At 43.9% G+C, this 20,321-nt stretch overlaps 3 protein-coding genes across 8 annotated transcripts in view; all 3 read right to left on the bottom strand.

The window, feature by feature from the left end:
- WDR33 (WD repeat domain 33) overlaps positions 1 to 20,321 on the bottom strand; it is a 334,355-nt gene that overhangs the window by 306,322 nt on the left and 7,712 nt on the right. The window lies entirely within an intron of this gene.
- The window catches only part of POLR2D (RNA polymerase II subunit D), a 471,659-nt gene that overhangs the window by 161,003 nt on the left and 290,335 nt on the right, over positions 1 to 20,321 (bottom strand). The gene's annotated exons all lie outside the window — the stretch shown is intronic.
- Positions 1 to 20,321, bottom strand: part of SAP130 (Sin3A associated protein 130) — an 87,781-nt gene that overhangs the window by 58,989 nt on the left and 8,471 nt on the right. For 5 of the 6 annotated variants that reach the window (XM_050751591.1, XM_050751589.1, XM_050751590.1 and 2 more), the window contains exons 3-10: positions 18,082 to 18,317; positions 16,479 to 16,637; positions 14,865 to 14,976; positions 13,220 to 13,344; positions 10,752 to 10,876; positions 783 to 930; positions 532 to 622; positions 217 to 321 (exon numbers count right to left, since the gene is read on the bottom strand). In XM_050751591.1, coding sequence (XP_050607548.1) covers positions 217 to 321; positions 532 to 622; positions 783 to 930; positions 10,752 to 10,876; positions 13,220 to 13,344; positions 14,865 to 14,976; positions 16,479 to 16,637; positions 18,082 to 18,317 — 1,101 coding nt within the window. The remainder of the gene's footprint in view (positions 1 to 216; positions 322 to 531; positions 623 to 782; positions 931 to 10,751; positions 10,877 to 13,219; positions 13,345 to 14,864; positions 14,977 to 16,478; positions 16,638 to 18,081; positions 18,318 to 20,321) is intronic. The other variant, XM_050751588.1, reaches the window with a different exon arrangement.

Consider the following 20,321-nt stretch of genomic DNA (forward strand, 5'->3'; position numbering starts at 1 on the left):
GAGGCAGGAGAATTGCTTGAATCCGGGAGGTGGCGGTTGCAGTGAGCTGAGATCGCGCCACTGCACTCCAGCTTGGACAACAGAGTGAGACTCAAGGAAAAAAAAAAAAGGAAATCAACAATTGTAAAAATCAATACTAGCCATCACCATGAAGGCCTAGTCAGAGGGGCTACAGCACTCCGTGTGAGCTTCTGTCGAAGGCAGCATGCCACTTACCGACGGGGATGTTCGAGGTGGTCACAGCAGTAGCATGGGAGGAATGGGAGGGCACCGTCATGGTAACAATGGTACTGGTGGGAGCCTGCGTGTGGGACACAGATCCTGAAATAGGGGAAAAAAGGAAATTCTTTAACAAGAACTTCTCTGCACACATTACAGATTCTCAAAAACCTGGGAAAACTCTTGGAAAAAGTTAAGATAATTTTTCTAGCCCATTGTTTTTCTCTGACTGAAGGTGAGAAATGAAAAATTAACCCACCACTCTTGCCTTCTCTTTCCCCGGTAGAAGGAAGAAGTGGGTTATGGACTTACCGGCTGTAGTCGCTGAAGGAATGGTGTTGGTTGCCAAAATAGGTGCTACTGTGGCTGCAGCCACTGGGGTGCCAGTACTGAAGATCGTTTTCTATGAGGGAAACCCCACAACACAGTTATAAGAACATTATCCACTGCATCCCAGGTAAACACAATCAATGCCTTCAGTACTGCCAGGCCCTCAGCACACTTTGCCCACTTTTGGTTTTACCCAACCAAGGACACAGGTGGTTCTCCACCTTTGGTTTTACCTGAGCCATTGTATGAAGCTGCTGTTTTGGCGTCCCTAATGCAGGGTGAGATGGTAGTGTGATTCTTGTTGTGACATCTCGTGACTGGGCGGGACGCTGAATACTGATTGCTGCAGATGGTGGGTGCTGGATAGACAAAGTCGGCCTACTGAAAAGATAATAAAGACACAATGCAGACAGGAAAGGTCATTTATGATCTTTTGCTAGGTTACAGTCCTGCAAGTCATACTTTTTCATAGGTCTATGAAGTTCAGAGTTAAACCAATACTTGGTCTTTAATCACACCAATAAGGCAAAAGGCGCACTGAGTTTGTCTCGTTTTAAAAGCCATCAATTTGTACCACAAATTGAAGAAATTAACCCTTAGTTGTTCTCAGTATCCTTAATATAGTTAATCAACACTCCAAAACGGACTTGAGTTAATATCATCATAATAACTGCACTTCAGGTCAGGTGTGGTGGCTCACACCTGTAGACACAGTGCTTTCGGGGGGCGCCAAGGCTGGAGGACAGCTTGTGCCCAGGAAGTCAAGGTTACAGTGAGCGATGACTGCGCCACTGCACTCCAGCCTGGGGCACAGAGTAAGACCTTGTCTACATAAAAAATTAAAAACAAAATAATTGCACTTAACTGTGGATAGATCTGAAAATATACTATAAATTTACACGCTCTAAGTTTTTGACAAATTTCCTGAAGAAATATCAGAGACAACTTTGATTAACAGCAGCTTAAACTATGACTTTTGAAGCAAGGACCTTCCCCCCAATTTTACATCATTCCTTAGCAAATGTAGGAACATTCCTAAAATGATAAAATGTTATAGTTATGACTGCCTCAGGATTGGAAGGGAAATCAACAGAGGATGCCAAATTAATTGGTAGCAAGCTACTGAAATGGCAACACTGGCAAGAAAATTTGACAACATAACAAAGCTGGATATTCAAATCAGAGGGGAGGCCACAGGCGGCAGCTCACACCGAGGACCGCTTAAGCCAAGGCTAAAGTGAGCTGTGATCACACCACTGCACTCCAGCCTGGGTGACAGCGTGAGACTCTGTCTCCAATAAAATAAAATAAAAAGAATCACTTCAAGTGACATTCAAACCCATTGCCACTCTGGTTAGTGGGATCTAGCTGGAGGACAAAAAGAACCGTGAAGTTAGTTACTCAGTATTCTTATTGTTAGTAGTAATCTACAAAAAGTAAGAGGCTAATTTATGTCAGATGGACAAGTGATACAGGTGCCCCTTTTTAAAATCTTTTCCACTGTATTTTTACTGTACCTTTTCTGTATTTAGATATACAAATACCATAGTGTTACAACTGCCTACAGTATTCAATACAGTCACAGGCTGTATAGGTTTACAAACTAAGAGCAATAGTTAGAGCACCATAGCCTTGGTGTGTAGCAGGCGACACCATCTAGTTTGTGTAAGCATACTCTTACGATGTTTGCATGTCAAAACTGCCCATTCATTTCTCAGACTGTAACCCCATCATTAAGTAATGAATGAGTATAAAACCTTAGAAAGCAAAAAAAACCCCAAAAAACAAAAAACAAAAAACAACTCTAATGTTAAATTTCATCTGTAAATACCAATATGTGTCCATTACCAGTGAAGGAGTGAAAAAAAAAATTGTTTTCTTGAGACGGAGTCTCACTCTGTTGCTAGGTTGGAGTGCAGTGGCATTATCTCAACTGACTGCAACCTCTGCCTCCCAGGTAGAGGCAATTCTCCTGCCTCAGCCTCCCGAGTAGCAGGGACTACAGGAGCGTGCCACCACGCCTGGCTAATTTTTCTATTTTTAGTAGAGACAGGGTTTCACCATGTTGGCCAAGATGGTCTTGATCTCTTGACCTCGTGATCCACCCGCCTCAGCGGTGCTGGGATTACAGGTGTGAACCAACGTGCCCAGCCAAAAATGTTTAATTAACATAAGATTTTAAAACATGTGGTCGCTCAGGTCTGTAATCCCAGCATTATGGGAGGCTGAGGTAGGTGGATCGAGTTTGAGACCAGCGTGGCCAACATGCTAAAACCCCATCTCTACTAAAAATACAAAATTAACCAGGTACAGTGGTACATGTCTATAGTCCCAACTACTCCAGAGGCTGAGGGAGAAGAACCGCTTGAACCTGGGATGCAGAGGTTGCAGTGAGCTGAGATTGTACCACTGCACTCTAGCCTGGGTGACAGAGCAAGAGTTTGTCTCAAAAAAATAAATAAAATAAAATAAACAAATAAAGAGGAAAATATCAGCAGGAAAACATGACTATCTTTACTATACTGAGTACCTCTGTCGCCAGAAAGAGCCCAGAAGCAATGACACACCAGAAACAATGAACACTTTTAAGACCCAGAACTTGGGTTACAAATACTACTCTCCACTAAAAAGAACCAAGGAGAAATGGCTGATTTGAAAACTTGAAAAAAAAAAAAAAACAGGAGAAAGCCTGATACATCATGTATCAAAAAGAATAAAGTACTCAAAGGTTAACGGGAGTCATCAAAAGGAAACTTGGGCCAGGCCCAGTACAGTGGCTCATGCTTGTAATCCCAGCACTTTGGGAGGCCAAGGCAGGCAGATTGCTTAAGTCCAAGAGTTCAAGACTGACCTGGGCAACATGGCGAAATTCCACCTCTACTAAAAATATAAAAATTAGCTGGGCGTGGTAGCACACACCTGTAGTCTCAGCTACTTGGGAGGCCGTAGCAGGAGGATCACTTGAGAGCCCAGGAGGCAGAGGTTACAGTGAACTGAGACTGTGCCACTGCACTCCAGCCTGGGCAACAGATGAGAGGGTCTCAAAAAAAAGACATCTGAGCCAGTTCAAAGGGGTTCTCACTAGCCCAATTTGGGGCACCGGGAGCAAAAGAAAGAGACTTTGACTAAAACATTTTGAGGCTGGGAGCAGAGGCTCACACAGCCCTAGCACTTTGGGAGCTGAGGCAGGAGGACTGCTTGAGCCCAGAAATTTGTGACCAGCCTGAGCAACATGGCAAGGCCCAGTCTCTACGAAAAATAAAACAATTAACCAGGCATCTTGGCATACACCTACAGTCCCAGGTACTCAGGAGGCTGAGGCGGGAGGATAGCTTGAAGCTCAGAGGTTAAGGTTGCAGTGAGCTGTGATCGCGCCATTGCAACCTTGACCTCTGGGGTTCAAGGTATCCTCCCACCTCAGACTCCTGAGTACCTGGGACTATAGATGGGCATCAAGTTGTGATTCAGCCTGAGTGACAGAGTGAGACACTGTCTCCAAAACAAAAACAAACGACAACAAAAAAAATCCAGTTTGAATATTTAACATTGACAGGTTCATAGTGACTCACTTACACATACCAAAAACAGTCAAAGGGAGTAAGGTCATTCAGAAAGTGCTCCCTAGTCTGTTGTCTTAATCACCATATTACAGGTTGAGTATACCTTATCTAAACCGTTCTGGATGAGAAGTGTTTCAGATTTTGGAATTATATACTTACTGACTCAGCATCCCCAATCCAAAAAGCAGAAATGCTTCAATCAACATTTCCTTTGAGTGTCATGTCAGTGCTCAGTTTCAGATTTTGGCTTATTATGGATTTTGGGTTAGGGATACCCAATTGTGTACTTCTCCCACAGATTAGCTTTTTTTTTTTTTTTTTGTTAACAGTCTGAAAGGCAACTCCAAGGATAGAGCCCCAATTCAGTGATCTGACATCTACAGAAAATATGGGGGTTAAATGATAAATGGACTTGTGATTATCCTCCAGTGTTCAGATAGGTCCTTGTATGACTGGCTTATTTGGAGGACAAGGGTATCGTAGGCAGAGACTGCCAGTGTGGTATTTTCTCCTTCTCCTCTCAGAATAGTAAAGAAAACAAAAAAGAGAAATATATCCTCCTTTTGCAAAATTAGGAGACATCTGAAATCTCAAACCACAGGACAGAAGAATTGCCAAAGGTAGGGATAACCAGAGACTCAGGAGCCAATGAAGGAAGGATTGCTTTTTTTTTTTTTTTTTTTAAAAAAAGAGATAGAGTCTCACTATGTTCTCATTATGTTGCTCAGGCTGGTCTTCAACTCCTGGGCTCAGACAATCCTCCTGCCTCAGCCTCCCAAAGTGCTAGGATTACAGACATGAGCCACCCTCCCCAGCCTGAAGAGAGAATTTCTGGGGCTATAACTCTGGGGATAAAATCCAGTAATGAAGTATAATGCTCCAAAATGAGGAGCACAAACTGACAGAGAAAACCAGAATCTTCGTGTAACAGCGGGAATGGAGCTGGCAGTGGAGCAGCATTTGGAACAGTTCCAAGGGTTAAAAAGCAAAGGATCTAGGGTTAAACCAGGAATCACACAGACACAGAAAAGTCCCATCTATGGGGAATTGCGTGCAGGGGACCTAGGGAAGAGAGGCTTTGCCATTTTAAGTGGTCTATCTGCACTGACAGGAATGAAGTAATGGCCAACAAATTTCAAACGCAGGACACTGAGTCATTTGGAAAATTTCTCCAAACCCGGTAAATAGTCCAGGCTACAGTAAGAACCAATTACAAATAAGGGATCCAGAATAAAGTCAATCCAATCAAAGATGAATACTCAGAAAAGATCCAAAACAGGATCTATTTAAAGATGCTGAAAGACAAAAGGTGGAACGAGACACATCAGAAGTGCTTTTACTACACAGATGAACACTGTACCATGAATTTAAAACCTTAATGAAGTAACCACTTCTATGAAATGGAAACACAAAGCAAAGACTAAGAGCTCAGTGGAAATGATGAGAGAACAACAGAAGAAGACAAAATATACAGGCAGAGCTCGAGAGAAACAGAAGGCAACTGTTCAGCAGTTTCAAGAATGAAGGCAAAATTAGAAGTGGAACATGAGACACAATGCTGAAAATGCAGTCAAGGATGGAGAAGACTATGAAAACAACGTTAAAGGGAACAGTTAAAAAAATTACATAGGAGTGCAAAAAGATTCAACACTTAGGAATCGCCCGTAATCCCAACACTGTGGGAGGCTGAGGCGTGCAAATCACCTGAGGTCAAGAGTTCGAGACCAGCCTGGCCAACATGGCAAACCCCTGTCTCTACCAAAAATACAAAACTTAGCCGGGGGTGGTGGTGGGTGCCTGTAATCCCAGCTACTCGGGAGGCTGAGGTGGAAGAAACGCTTGAACCCGGGGGGGGCGGAGATTGCAGTGGCCGAGACTGTGCCACTGCACTCCAGCCTGGACAACAGAGCAAGACTAGGTCCCAAAAGAAAAAAAAAAAACATATAACTCACAAAAACTGTTCATAATTACAGTTTTTTTCTTTTTTTCTTTTGAGACGGTGTCTCGCTCTGTTGCCCAGGTTGGAGTGCAGTGGCATGATCTTGGCTCACTGCAACCTCCGCCTCCCGTGTTCAAGTGATTCTCCCGCCTCAGCCTTCCAAGTAGCTGGGATTAAAGGCGTCCGGCCCCATGCCCAGCTGACAGATAAGGTTTCACCATGTTGGCCAGGTTGATCTCAAACTCCTGACCTCAAGTGATCTGCCTGCCTCAGCCTCCCAGAGTGCTGGGATTACAGGCATGAGCCACCGCGCCCGGCCAATAGATACAGTTTTATGCTACAGATTGAAAAGGCACACCATGTTTAGAACAAAGCCATAAATAATGGTCATTACAAAATAAATGCCATTAAATTTGCTGATATTCAACGAAAAGAATCAGGCAATGAGGCAAAAAGACTAAGGCCTTTGTAAGGGGTTAAAAAAAAAAAAAAAAAAAAAACAGACTCTGTGCAGTAACATCCAGATCTAGAAGACACGGGAAAAACGACCCCTCAAGTAGTCATGGAAAGAATATAGAAACAATAAAACACTTAATCAGTCAGACTACTGCCTAAGTATAAATGGGAAATGATTCTCAGCATGTAAAATTTCAAAATATTGGTGCTTTAAGATACGCCCTTTTTGAAGAAAGTGATAGAAAATAAATTTCTTTCAACCAAGTAATGACTGAAAAGACAAGGGTCAGAGAACTGACAGAGTGAATGTATTTAGCAGAAAAATTAAGATATGACTTATATTTTTCTGGAAGTTTACTATTTTCTCTGTACCTTGAACCAATTTCTTTATTGCTGGTTTATCTGGCCCTTTGAAGGTTTGGTAGAATTCTATGAAATCAAGGCTGGGTGTGGTGGCTAACAATTGTAATCCCAGCACTTTGGGAGGCCGAGGCAGGTGGATCGCTTGAGCCCAGGAGTTTGATACCAGCCTGGGCAACATAGGGAGACCCTGTCTCTACAAAACATTTTAAAATTTGCCAGGCATGGTGCATGGTGGCACGTGCCCGTAGTCGCAGCTTTGGGAGGCTGAGGTAGAAGGATCACTTGGGCCTAGGAGGTTGAGGCTGCAGTGAGCTGTGACTGAGCCACTGTTCTCCAACCTGGCTGGCAGAGCAAGACCTTGTCTCAAAAAAGAATTCTATGAAACCAGCTGGATCTGGTGCTTCTGTGAGAGATAGTGCTTAAAATTTTTTCTATTTCTTCTATGGAAATTGGTCTCTTGAAAAATTTCTATCTGCAGAATTCAAAAAAAGTTAGACATTAGGAATTTATTGTAATTGTAGATATAAAGAGAAAAATCATCTGATTAGGGTTTTTGTTTTCACTACTTGCAGTATATTGCTAGTGTTATATGAGTGAATGCTAAAAATGCATTCAACAAAATTCAATATCCAGTTTTTTATTAAAACATTCAACACAATGGAAAAGATACTTTGACAATATGATTAAAAATAAAAAGCCAAAAAATAAAAATAAAAAGCCTACCCCTAGTTTTCATCATACAGTTGGCCCTCAGTACCCATAGGTGCCACATCTATGGATTCAACCAAGCATGGACTGAAAATATTCAAGGGGGAAAACAATTTCCCCAAATTCCAAAAAGCAAAACTTGAATTAGCTGAGCACCAAGTGCTACACAGAATCCACATGAATGAAGTGATGTGTAGGCATCATAATAGGCACTCTAAGTAACCTGGAGATGATTTAATCATCTCCAGGTTACTTAGAGTGCCAGAGTACATGGGAGGAGGTGCGTAGGTTATATGCAAATACTATGCTACTTTATATGAAGGAACTTGAGCATCCTTGGATTTCAGCATCTGCAGGGGCTCCTGGAGCCAAGACCCCATAGATAGAGATGACTGTATATCCATTTATACCTTGTGAATTTCCTCATACCACCTGAATATATTAACTTTTATAAAGTTAAAATGAGCAACAACAAGTAGTCTATTTTATGTTGGGCGGTTCTGTCGCTTTGTACCTCAGGTAATACATTTATTAATAACTGCCACAAAGTAAAGTATCCCTTTTATTGAAGAGAGAACAAAGGATCAGGGGAATTGAAAACCTGCTTAATGTCATACAAGTAAATAATAGAGCTAATGGCTAAAGATAAGTTCCAGGCATTGCTGTTCATTTAAATATAATTTTCTTCAGAATTCTGTTCTAGGTTCTCTTCTCACTCTCTAGTACCCTTGGATAGACACCTGAAGGCTTTCATTGTGGCCCACGCATTGATCACTCCCAAACCCATTATCTCTAGCACAGACCCCTCTTCAACCACATACTGACAACAGACACCTGGCTGTTCCACAGATAAACTCAGTATCCCAAAGTTCAATCTTTTCTAAAACCTGCTTTCCTTCCCTTGTTTTCCTTCTCATTTACTAGGACAGGTAAGGAGGAAACCAAAGAGGCATCTCCAGTTCCTCTTTCTTCCTCACCACTCTGCCCAGCTTCCAGCTGACAGGTCCCAGTGGTGCCTCCCTAGCTTCTAACGGCTCCTCTCTCCAACCTACTATCCTTGCTTTGATTCAGTGAATCCCTTCTTGTCTGCGCTATTGCCAAAGACTCCCTTCCCTCAATATAACCCATGGCAAGGATCAACTGCTCTCCCCAGCCTCCCTGTAATGTGACTTGGAGATCATGAGGAAAAACAGCATCATGTCATCCCTGATTGTGTCACTCACAAAAAGCCTTTAAGATCATCCCTCACCAACCAGACTTTATTCCTGTATGGCTCTGCAAATCTTTTTTGCTTCTTTTTTTTTAGAGACAGGATCTTGCTCTGTCGCCCAGGCTAGAGAGTAGTGGCACAATCATAGCTCATGTGGTCTCAAACTCCTGTGGTCATATGATCCTCCCACCTCAGCCTCCAAGTACCTAGGGCTAGAGGTACATGCCACCACGCTTATCTTTTTTTTTTTTTTTTTTAAATTTGTTGAAATGGGATACTGGTATGTTGCTGAGACTGGTCTTGAACTCCTGGCCTCAAGTGATTCTCCCACCTTGGCCTCCAAGAGCACCAGGGTTATAGGCACGTGCCACTGCACCCAGCCTAAATCCTTTTTTTTTTTTTTTTGGTGGAGATGGGGTCTCGCTCTGTTGCCCCAGCTGGAATGCAGTGACACGATCACAGCTTGCTATAGACTCAACCTCCAGGGCTTAAGCGATCCTCCCACCTCAGCTTCCCGTGTAGCTGGGACTACAGGTACACACTACCATGCCTGGCTACTTTCTTATTTTTTATAGAGGTGGGATCTCCCTATATTGCCCAGACTGGTCTCAAACTCCTGGACTCCAGTGATCCTCCTGCCTCAACCTCCCAAAGTGCTGAGATTATATGCACAAGCCACTATATCTTGCCATCACAACCTTAAAATGCCTAAAATCAAAGTACAAAACTCCTTTCCCAAAAATCCCACTCTCCTCCACCCTGTTAGGTGTATAGGCCAACTAGTACTGGCAAATAAATAATCCTGACTCCCCTCCTTCTCACACTCCCATACCCCCGCCCCCTGCTCCAGTGATTCTCAGAAATTTCCCTGACTCTATCCTTCAAAATCTACTCAGGGCCAGGCATGGTGGCTCATGCTGTAATCCCAGCACTTATGGAGACAGGAGGATCACTTGAGCTCAGGAGTTGGTGACCAATCTGGGCAACAAAGTGAGAACCTGTCTCTACAAGAAAATAAAAAAATTAGTTAGGCATGGTGGTGCACATCTGGAGTTCCAGCTACTTGGGAGGCTGAGGCAAGAGGATCACTTGAGGCTAAGAATTTAAGGCTGCAGTGAGCCATGATCATGCCACTGTACTCCAGCCTGGGTGACAGAGCGAGACCCTCCCTCCAAAAAATATAATCTATCCAGAATCTAACCATGTCTTTCTACATCCATCTTCATCTCTCCTACATGCTGGCCATACCCTTCTACCCAACCTCTGCTTCTAACTTGGCCTCTCCATAGCCTATTCTATCCAGCAACCAGGCTGAACCAAATGAAACTTCAGATCATTGCATTGCTCTGCTGAAAATTCTGCTAAGGCTTTCCATCATGCCCCAGCCGAGTCCATGTCCTTAGCGTGGCTCCTAAGGACCTATGTGATCTGGAGACCCTGCTACCTCCCCAAACCTAACTCTTGCCACCTTGGCCTCATCGGTGCTCCTTGTAAGTGGCAAACAGAATCCTGTCTCGGAGCCTTGCACTTACTAGTATTCCCACTGCCTAGAATACTCTTCTCTCAGATAACCACACAGCTCACTCATTTCATTGTATCTTTTCATTTTCTACTCAAATGTATTATCAACAAAGCTCTCTCCGACCACATTACATGAAACTCTAAGTCCCCTGCACCACCCACCCTGTCACTCCCAATCCCTTTTACCCTTATTTTTTCCAAAGCACTTTTCACCATCTAAAAACCTACATATTTATTGTGTCTCCAGCCCCTAAAAACAGAAGCTCTGTGTGGGCAGGAACTTCTTTGTTCACAGCTTTAGCCCCAGGATTTAGAACACTACATAGCTCATTAAAGAAAAAGCCACTCAATAAATATTCACTTAAATGAAGGAATGAAAGAAAAAAGAGTGGAGGAAGCGGAGGAGGAGGCAGGAAGGTTCAAACTTCATCCTCCCCATGTATACCTAAGTGCTGAGTCAGTAGCATGTGCCGCTGTCGTAGTGATGACTGGAGACTGAGCTCTGGTGGCTGAGACGGTTGCTACCACAGCAGGAGGGATGGCATTGGAGGTGGTCACAGGTGGCCGAGACTACCAAAAGAGAAAAAACAGTTCATTTAAAACAAAAATAAAATAAAATATAGGAAGCCAAATACTAAATGTGTAATTTGAAACGAGCCTACAGATAAGTATGTTTCTGCCCAAATAAAAATAAATTCTCACCATTCCAATTAAGGAATTCTCTTTTCAGATAGGTTGTCATGAGACCAAGCGCCAGGCCAAGCGCGGTGGCTCACACCTGTAATCCCAGCACTTTGGGACAGTGAGGTGGGTGGGTGATCCTTTATTAAGACAACATTGACAAATGTTTTGGGAAAAAAAATCTCATTTTGATTGAACAGTACATGAGTCCCTCCCGTGCAAATGTGATTGGAATCAAAATTCTGCTCTACTACTGGTACCACTGGGACCTCACCCTTCAATCTAGAGTTGCCACAGGTCTGTGGTTGGTCCTGGTGTAGACATCTTATGCTGCCATCCAACCCAACACCTCCACAGAGGGCCTACTCAGGTGCTGAATAGAGCTGTTGGCTCTCAGGCCATCTACGTTAGCGAGTACAAGAGCAACTCAGAGTAACAGTCTTCTTTTCTAGGTAATGGTTCAGGGTGCCCACATGCTTTCTGAATGTTTTCACATGGACAGAGTGCCCTTATCACACTTATGTGTGAAATCTTCCTCTGAAAAATGAGCTCCACACTGGGCTTCATCCACGTATCCACCATTACTCTTCGAATCACCTGAGTTCTGATTCTTCCCTCGCTCTTAACCCTGAAACATGCATCTAAATGGCCGAGCTCTGCAGCCCTTTTACCTGCTGCTCCTACCAAGTGCAGGTGCATGTCTTACACTAAGGCTACAGCACCAGCTTCCTCACTCGGGAGCTCCTTGTCTTGATTCTCGTCTCCCTCTATCCCTTCATATGTATCACGTATACTACTAGATGCCTAATACTCCTCTGACTCTGTTTTCTTGACCAGAAAGGTCTTTTATTTTATCTTGAAAGCTGTAGGCTAGAGAGATACTACCCAGTGTCATAATCAAGACTCTTCCTTATTATCTTAAACCCAGTTGTTTCATACATGTGTCTCTCCCCTGAAAGTGCTTACGGGGACAGACCTCCTGTATGTGATTCAGCTAGATTCATCTTATCTTTCTTCTTTTTTGTGAGATGGAGTCTCACTCTGTCGCCCCAGATGGAGTGCAGTGGCATGATCTTGGCTCACTGCAACCTCTGCCTCTCAGACTCAAGCAATTCTCCCACCTCAGCCTCCCAGGTAGCCAGGATTACAGACGCGCACCGCCATGCCCAGCTAATTTTTTGACATTTTAGTAGAGACGGGGTTTCACCAGGTTGTCCAAGGTGGTTTCAAACTCCTGATCTCAGACAATCCGCCTGCCTTGGCCTCCCAAAATGCTGGGATTACAGGCATGAGCCACTGTGTCCAGCCTAATCTCATCTTTCAACAATATTACTTCAATGATACACAAAGCCATTGTGTTTAAAAAAAAAAAAAAAAAAGATTTTTGGCCGAGCACAGTGCCTCGCGCCTATAATCCCAGCACTTTGGGAGGCCAAGGCAGGCAGATCACTTGAGACCAGGAGTTTGAGACCAGCCTGGCCCACAGGGTGAAACCCTGTCTCTACTAAAAGTATAAAAATTAGCCGGGCATGGTGGTACACACCTGTAGTCCCAAGCACTTGGGAGGCTAAGGCAGGAGAATCACTTGAACCCAGGAAGCAGAGGTTGCAGTGAGCTGGGATCATACCACTGCACTTCAGCCTGGGCAACAGAGTGAGACTCTGTCTCAAAAAAACAAAAACAAACAAAAAAACGCAGTGGCTCTCTACTGTATATAAAAAGTCTAGTTTATATTCCATATTCTAGAGCACCCAAATTATAGATACTGTATTTCCTGCAAATATATTATACTTCAGTAGTAATGAAGCCATAGATTTCCTTAAAAAAAAAAAAGCTGAATGGCATGGACCACGTTCTTGGAACAAACATACATATATGCATAACTTTTAGGAGTCCACAGATCCCCCCAATCCAAGTTAAAATCCCTCAATCCTAGCCAGCCTTTACTAACTGCCGTCTACAACCATCACTGCCTCCTTGCTGCTGTTCATCTCCCCCTTCACTTCCTCTTCACTTCTCTGATTCCTCATTAGCACAGCCTTTCCAACAGGAAGCCTTCCCACCACCTCTCCTTTGCGTTCTTACAGCTTGCCACATGATACTGTGCATCTTTCAAACTTCCCTACGTCTTGGCAACTCGATGGGAAGTCCCTGAGGTCAAGGATGTGCCTAGTGCCTGGTGGCGTGAATAACTCCCATGCCGCCCTTCATGCACCCCGGGCTCCGACGTGCCTGGATTGGTTGGTGAATGATGTGCTGCACTGCTGGCTGAGCAGTAGCAGCATTTGGCAGCTGCGAGGTCGGCCTCAGGACTGTGGTTACTTTAGAACTGGACATCACGGCAGCAGCAGCTGCACCTGAAAAACAAAAGTGTTTATTATATTTATTCTAGTTATACTCCCTAGGAAAATAATCAATATATTTCCTAAAACTCAGATAGTAAATCAGTAGGGAGCTGAAGTATGGTATGTATACTTCCCATTTCATCACAGAGAAAACAAAGAAAATGTGTATTCAAAAGATTTAATAATTTATATTGCCTCTTCACAGACAATCTTAAGTGAAACTGCTGCTGCTTTTTGTTTCTGGTAACTGCAAGTGTGCACAGCGGTAAAGCACACAGTGAACAGCAGCGTGACGCCACCGCCTCAGCTCCAACGAGGGCTCGAGTACTTTGCCTTCCACTGTCTTTGTTCCATTAGAGCAGACGTCAACATTGTGAAAGGGACACATTATGAACCCTAACCTCAACCCTAACCCGAACCCTGCAGTTTTCACCCAGCAGACCCCCTGTGGGTCTGTGGACCACATTTGGAGAAACACTGAGTTATGCTATAACCAAGCAAACCTGGTCTTATGTGTGCTAACTTGATTTTGCCAACCATCTCCAACTGTTTCACACTCTCCAATAAAAGGTAAAATTTTCTAGTCAAAACTCATTTATTACCTCACAACCTACTAGAACTTAAGTGTAAAAATAAATTACTCTTAGCCAGTGTGGTGGCTCACATCTGTAGTCCCAGCCACCCAGGAGGCTAAAGCGGGAAGATCGCTTGTGCCCAAGAAGTTTGAGACCAGCCTGGGTAACACAGTGAGACCCCATCTCAAAAAATAACTATCATCATCATCTTATTGTTACGTAAGTTTAAAAACTCGGTAAAGATCATCTTTAACTTAAAAAATATTCAGTATTAGTATTTGTGACTTAGGTATTAAAAATGAAGACCATGTTGCAGATAAGCAGTCTAATAATAATAAAGACCATGTTGAGATTATCAAAGCTTGGGGAGTTCCTCAATATAAAGGACAATTTTAGACCATATTAAACATTTTAATTGCCTAAGTACACACACTGGTAATGCAACTATAATAAGCACATATTAAACCATGCTAAAAACATGGATTGCTCTAAGTTTATTTCCACTGTCTTGCAATTTTTTTTTCTTTTGCTTGAGACAGGGGAGGGCAGCGGCGCAATCGCAACTCATTTCAACCTCTGCCTCCCAGGCTCAAGCCATCCTTCCATCTCAGCCTCCTGACAGCTGGGACTGCAGACACTTGCCACCACACCTGGCTAATTTTTTGTATCTTTGTAGAGACAGGGTTTCGCCATGTTGCCCAGGCTGGTCTCGAACTCCCGGACTCAAGTGAACCTACCACCTCAGCCTCCCAAAGTGTTGGGTTTATAGACACGAACCACAGCACCTGGCCTTTTTTTCTTTTTAAATAAAAGAGGTTTACTTGGTTCACGATTCTGCAGACTGTTGTCCTGCAACTTTAACAAGCTGATTCTAGACACATTCTGTGTTACACATTTTACCAAATGTATATCTGCTACGGCATTTTGAGAGTTTGAACAAAACTTGCAAGTCGTTACCTCGAGGTAAATGAGAAGCTCCAATGTGAAGAGGGGGCCCAGGAGCATTGCTGCGGATGATAGACATCTGCACGTTTGTAGTCATGATGTGGTGCAGGTTACTGGGATGGCCCTGAGAGAAAGAGGATAGAACGTTCTTTTCACAGGTTTGGTCTTAGCCATTGCCTCTAGGAAGTCACCTGCCTCCAAATGTGGGTCAGGTTTTTTCTTTTAGATAGTGAGTATCCCAAGGGAAAGGGCTAAGGACATTTAGCTTGAGCTACTTTTACATGCTGTACTGTATAATGAACTGTGCTAACAGGCATGTGAGAAGTATGAGGACCCCACAACTGCTGCAGGCCCAAATAATAACAGATAACATACTTTGAACAGATAACATACTTTGATATCTACTTTTAGAAACTCTCATCTGTGATATTACCTTTCACACTTGTTTTTTCTGTCCTGGCCAAATGCTTATTTTTTCCCATTCTCACAATTTCCTTTACATACCACTGCATCCATCCATTCTTTAAGTTTTGTGTTTCTAAGTAAATGTCAGTTAGCATCCAACAGGTGCTCCGCTACCAGTTCTTCAGCTCAACCCTGAAATGTCCCTTACTCACATTCTCCCAAACCACAGAGAACAGTGCTTCTCAGCTAAGGGTTCTGGTACTTCTGAGAGTACTCAGCAGTATGACAAAAGGAAAAAACACAGTACACCTCTTTGGAATATAAATTTTTCTTGAAAACGTGAAGGGAACGTTTTTAGATTTATTTTTTTTCCCCAGGTAAAAAATTTTAAATATTTAATTAATCAAGTACACAGCAGAATAGGATTGCAAAATTTCACAAAAAAAACCTTAAAACAGAAGACTTCAAAATAAATGTTCGCAACTAAGGCCAGGTGCAGTGGCTCATGCCTGTAACCCTAGCACTTTGGGAGGCCACAGCGGGCGGATCATTTGAGGTCAGGAGTTGGAGAGCAGCCTGGCCAACATGGTGAAACCCCGTCTCTATTAAAATAAAAAAACTAGCCAGGCGTGGTGACGCACGCTTGTAATCCCAGCCACTTGGGAGGCTGAGACAAGAGAATTGCTTGAACACGGGACATGGAGGTTGCAGTGAGCCAAGATCGCACCACTGCATTCCAGCCTGGGTGACAGCGTAAGACTTTGTCCCAAAAAAAAAAAAAAAGTTTGCAACTGGAGAGCTGCTTGAGGTAACCTACCAGTACCCCAAAAGATGCCCATCTGCTCTCCTCAGAGAAACCACAGAGAAGCACTGCCCACCACTACCCCTGGGAGGCTGTTCTTGACGCTAAAATCAAACACAAACCACACTCCGGACTCAAGGACACAGACTGTTTTATCCAGATTTATACATCACACTGAGGGTCAAATCGAGCAGCTAGTAGCTGCTCAATAAATTCTAGCTAAATGACCACTATGGATACTGGCTTCTACTCCCTACAGTTATCCTTCTCTCTCAAACCTACTACCTTCCCTTGCAGGTTATGAGTGAGTGTTTAATCTTTTTTTATTACCATGCCTAATGTACTGCTAGCATTCAATAAATCATGATCAATAGTTTGGCATTTCAGTTGAAAATCAGCAAATTAAAAGGAAGAAAAACCTGTTGTCCACTGATTGTTGCCACAGGAATGGCTGAAGCTTGAGGGATGCTACTCTCCATGGTAACGGTAACCTGCCCTGGAACCTTGGGCGGAAGTGACAGGGTGGAAGGTGGAGCAGGAGCAATGGGACGGCTAGGCATGGTAGGCTTCGGGGGCGGCTGCAAACAGAAAACCACACAAAACATATCAATGGCCTCATACTGGTGATGCGTCTCAATCCAGAATTAAGAGTACACAAATCGAACCTGGAGAGTGCCAGGAAAGATGCCATAAGCTTTATACATTTTATCTATTAGCATCACAGTGTTTCCACTGAAGTACTAGCATTTCTATTTCACAGATAAAGAAACATACAAAGCAAGGCTAACTGACTTGCTCAAAGCCACACACACAGTAAGAAGAACTGGGAACAAAGCCCAGAGCTGTATGGCTCACAGCCCACACCCTTTCTTCTACATGATGCCGCCTCCCAAGTCTGGGTGGATTGAACAAAACTCCCAGTAACTGAAACAGAACCCCCAGGTAACGCACAGGCGATATTCTCAGAAACCCCCAAATTAACCAGTTGCTAAAACAGACCTTAAGGAAGAGTGCTACTCCAGTTGGTCCCATGATACTGGGTTATCAGAACTTACAACATCACTGTCAGCCGGGTGTGGTGGCTCACACCTGTAATCCCAGCACTCTGGGAAGCTAAGGCGGGCAGATCACTTGAGGCCAGGAGTTTGAGACCAGCCTGGCCAACATGGTGACACCCCGTCTCTACTAAAAATACAAAAATTAGCCAGGCGTGGTGGCGTGTGCCTGTAATCCCAGCTACTTGGGAGGCTGAGGCGGGAGAACTGCTTGAACCTTGGAGGTGGAGGTTGCAGTGAGCCAAGATTGCACCACTGCACTCCAGCCTGGATGACAGAGAAAGACTCTGTCTCAAAAAGAAAAAAAAAAAAAAAATTAGTGTCATTAAGCCCCCACTGCTAAATCTGACTGGCTTAAAAAAAAAAAAAAAGAGGGTCCCTTATCTAACTTAACATGCCCATAGGTTGAATAATATCAGTATCAAAATGGATAACAGCAAAGATTCTGTGATGCCAATGGCCCAGCAGCACAAGACGAGGCACTGCAGAAAATCAGGGCTGAGTTACAGAGGTGCTGAACTCATAGGTCATAAAGGAAAAATGAAATACGATCCTAAGATACAGCCTAAGATTTTTTTTTTTTTTTTTTTTTTTTTTTTTTTTGGAGACGGAGTCTCTCTCTGTCGCCCAGGCTGGAATGCAGTGGCCAGATCTCAGCTCACTGCAAGCTCTGCCTCCCGGGTTTACGCCATTCTCCTGCCTCAGCCTCCCGAGCAGCTGGGACTACAGGCGCCCGCCACCTCGCCCGGCTAGTTTTTTGTATTTTTTAGTAGAGACGGGGTTTCACCGTGTTAGCCAGGATGGTCTCGATCTTCGTGATCCGCCCGTCTCGGCCTCCCAAAGTGCTGGGATTACAGGCTTGAGCCACCGCGCCCGGCCATACAGCCTAAGATTTTGTACAAATTGTTATAGAGATGAGCCAGTCTTGAGCTCTGGTTCAGTGTGAAGTTTTAACCCTCTCCATTACCTTCATAAGTCCCTCCGAAAATGAAAGTGGCACTGCTGGCGTCAGGTGTGCTGGCGGGGCTGTCACTGCAACAGGTGTGGCTGATGCGACAGCATGGTGTGTAGACAACATCTGCACCTGTGGATAGGGCCTTACCACGACAGGCTCTTGCTTCTCCTCCCGGGACTGGAGGGAGCTGCTGGAACTCATGTGCTCCCTGGCACCGACTTCAGAATCTCGACCAGATTCATCATTGACTAGTAAAGACATTAAACGTGAGACAGTATGTCACAGTCTCCCAATGTAAGATAGCGGCACAAACAAGAGCGGCACCTGAAGTTAAATCTCAGGATTGACCAAGTGGCCACTTCCTTGTGATGTTTTCTTAACAGGGTCAATTTGGGCACTGGATTCTCCTGATGGACATCAGACAGAAGAGCCACAACTGTGGAATGTAGAATTCATTCTGGATATTGTAGCCTTATGAATAAACTACCTGAAAATCATCTAAAATGAGCTGAAATAGTTAAAAGTACAATACAGAGTATAAGACAATTTCATTTAAAACATCTTCTTAAAAAGTTATAAAAGCCTGACATTAAAAAGATATTTTACGCTGTGCTGGCCAACATGGCAAAACCCTAACTCTACTAAAAATACAAAAATATAAAAAACAAAAAAAAAAACACAAAAAAACACCTTTTTTTGTAATCCCAGCTACTTGGGAGGCTAAGGTGGGAGGATCGCCTGAGCCCAAAACGCAGAGGTTGCAGTGAGCCAAGATTGCGTCACTGCACTCTAGCCTGGGCGAGAGAGGAAGACTGTCTCCAAAAAAAAACAAAACAAAAAATGTATGGCTGGTGCAGTGGCTCGCATCTGCAATCCTAGCATTTTGAGAGGCCAAGGCAAGCAGATCCTTTGAACCCAGGAGTTCAAGACCAGCCTTCGTAACACAGTAAGACTCCATCTCTGTAAAAAATATAAAAATTAAATGGGCATGGAGGCACGCACCCGTAATCCCAGCTACACTGGAGGCAGAGGGAGGAGGATCACTTAACCCTGGGAGGTCAAGGCTGCAGTGAGTCAAGCCATGATTGTGCCACTGCACTCCAGCTTGGATGACACAGTGAGACTCTGTCTCAAAAAAAAAAAAAAAAAAAAAAAGGTGGTGGCGGTCTGGGCACGGCAGCTCACGCCTGTAATCCTAGTACTTTGGAAAGCCAAGACGGGCGGATCATTTGAGGTCAGGAGTTCCAGACCAGTCTGACCAACATGGTGAAACCCCATCTCTACTAAAAATACAAAAAAATGAGCTAGGCGTGGTGGTACACACCTATAATCTTAGCTACTTGGGAAGATGAGGCAGGAGAATCGCTTGAACCCAGGAGATGGGAGGTTGCAGTGAGCCAAGATTGCGCCACTGCACTCCAGCCTGGGTAACAGAGTGAGACTCCGTCTCAAAAAAAAATTAAAAAAAAGATATTTTAAGTACAGTTCCTAACTTTAAGAACATAGAGTTTTTCAAAACTTAAGGACAGAGATAGGAGACATATTTTCCACTGTATGCTCTTTTTCTTTTGGTGTTTTGGACTATCAGAAGACATAACATATCGAACTTTTTTTTTTTTAATTTTTTTTTTCTTTTTTTTTTTTAAGACGGAGTCTCGCTCTGTCGCCCAGGCCGGAGTGCAGTGGCCGGATCTCAGCTCACTGCAAGCTCCGCCTCCCGGGTTCACGCCATTCTCCTGCCTCAGCCTCCCGAGTAGCTGGGACTACAGGTGCCCGCCACCTCGCCCGGCTAGTTTTTTTTGTATTTTTTTAGTAGAGATGGGGTTTCACCGTGTTAGCCAGGATGGTCTCCATCTCCTGACCTTGTGATCCGCCCGTCTCGGCCTCCCAAAGTGCTGGGATTACAGGCTTGAGCCATCACGCCCGGCCTTTTTTTTTAATTTTTAAAAAAAATTTTTTTGAGACAAGGTCTCACTCTGTCTCCCAGGCTGGAACACAGTGGGTATCAGCTCACTGTAGCTTCAAACTCCTGGACTCAAGTGATCTTCTGCCTCAGCTGCCCAAGCAGCTAGACTACAGGCACACGCCACCACCCCTGGCTAATTCTTTTATTTCTTTATGAAGACAGAGTTCCACTGTGCTGCCCAGTCTGGTCTTGAATACCTGGGATCAAGTGTTCCTCCCACCTCTGGCTTCCCAAAGTGCTGAGATTATAAGTGTGAGCCACCGCACCTGGCCTATTTAAAAATTAA

This window comes from Macaca thibetana, chromosome 12 (genome assembly GCF_024542745.1).
Source record: "Macaca thibetana thibetana isolate TM-01 chromosome 12, ASM2454274v1, whole genome shotgun sequence".
Classification (NCBI taxonomy): domain Eukaryota; kingdom Metazoa; phylum Chordata; class Mammalia; order Primates; family Cercopithecidae; genus Macaca; species Macaca thibetana.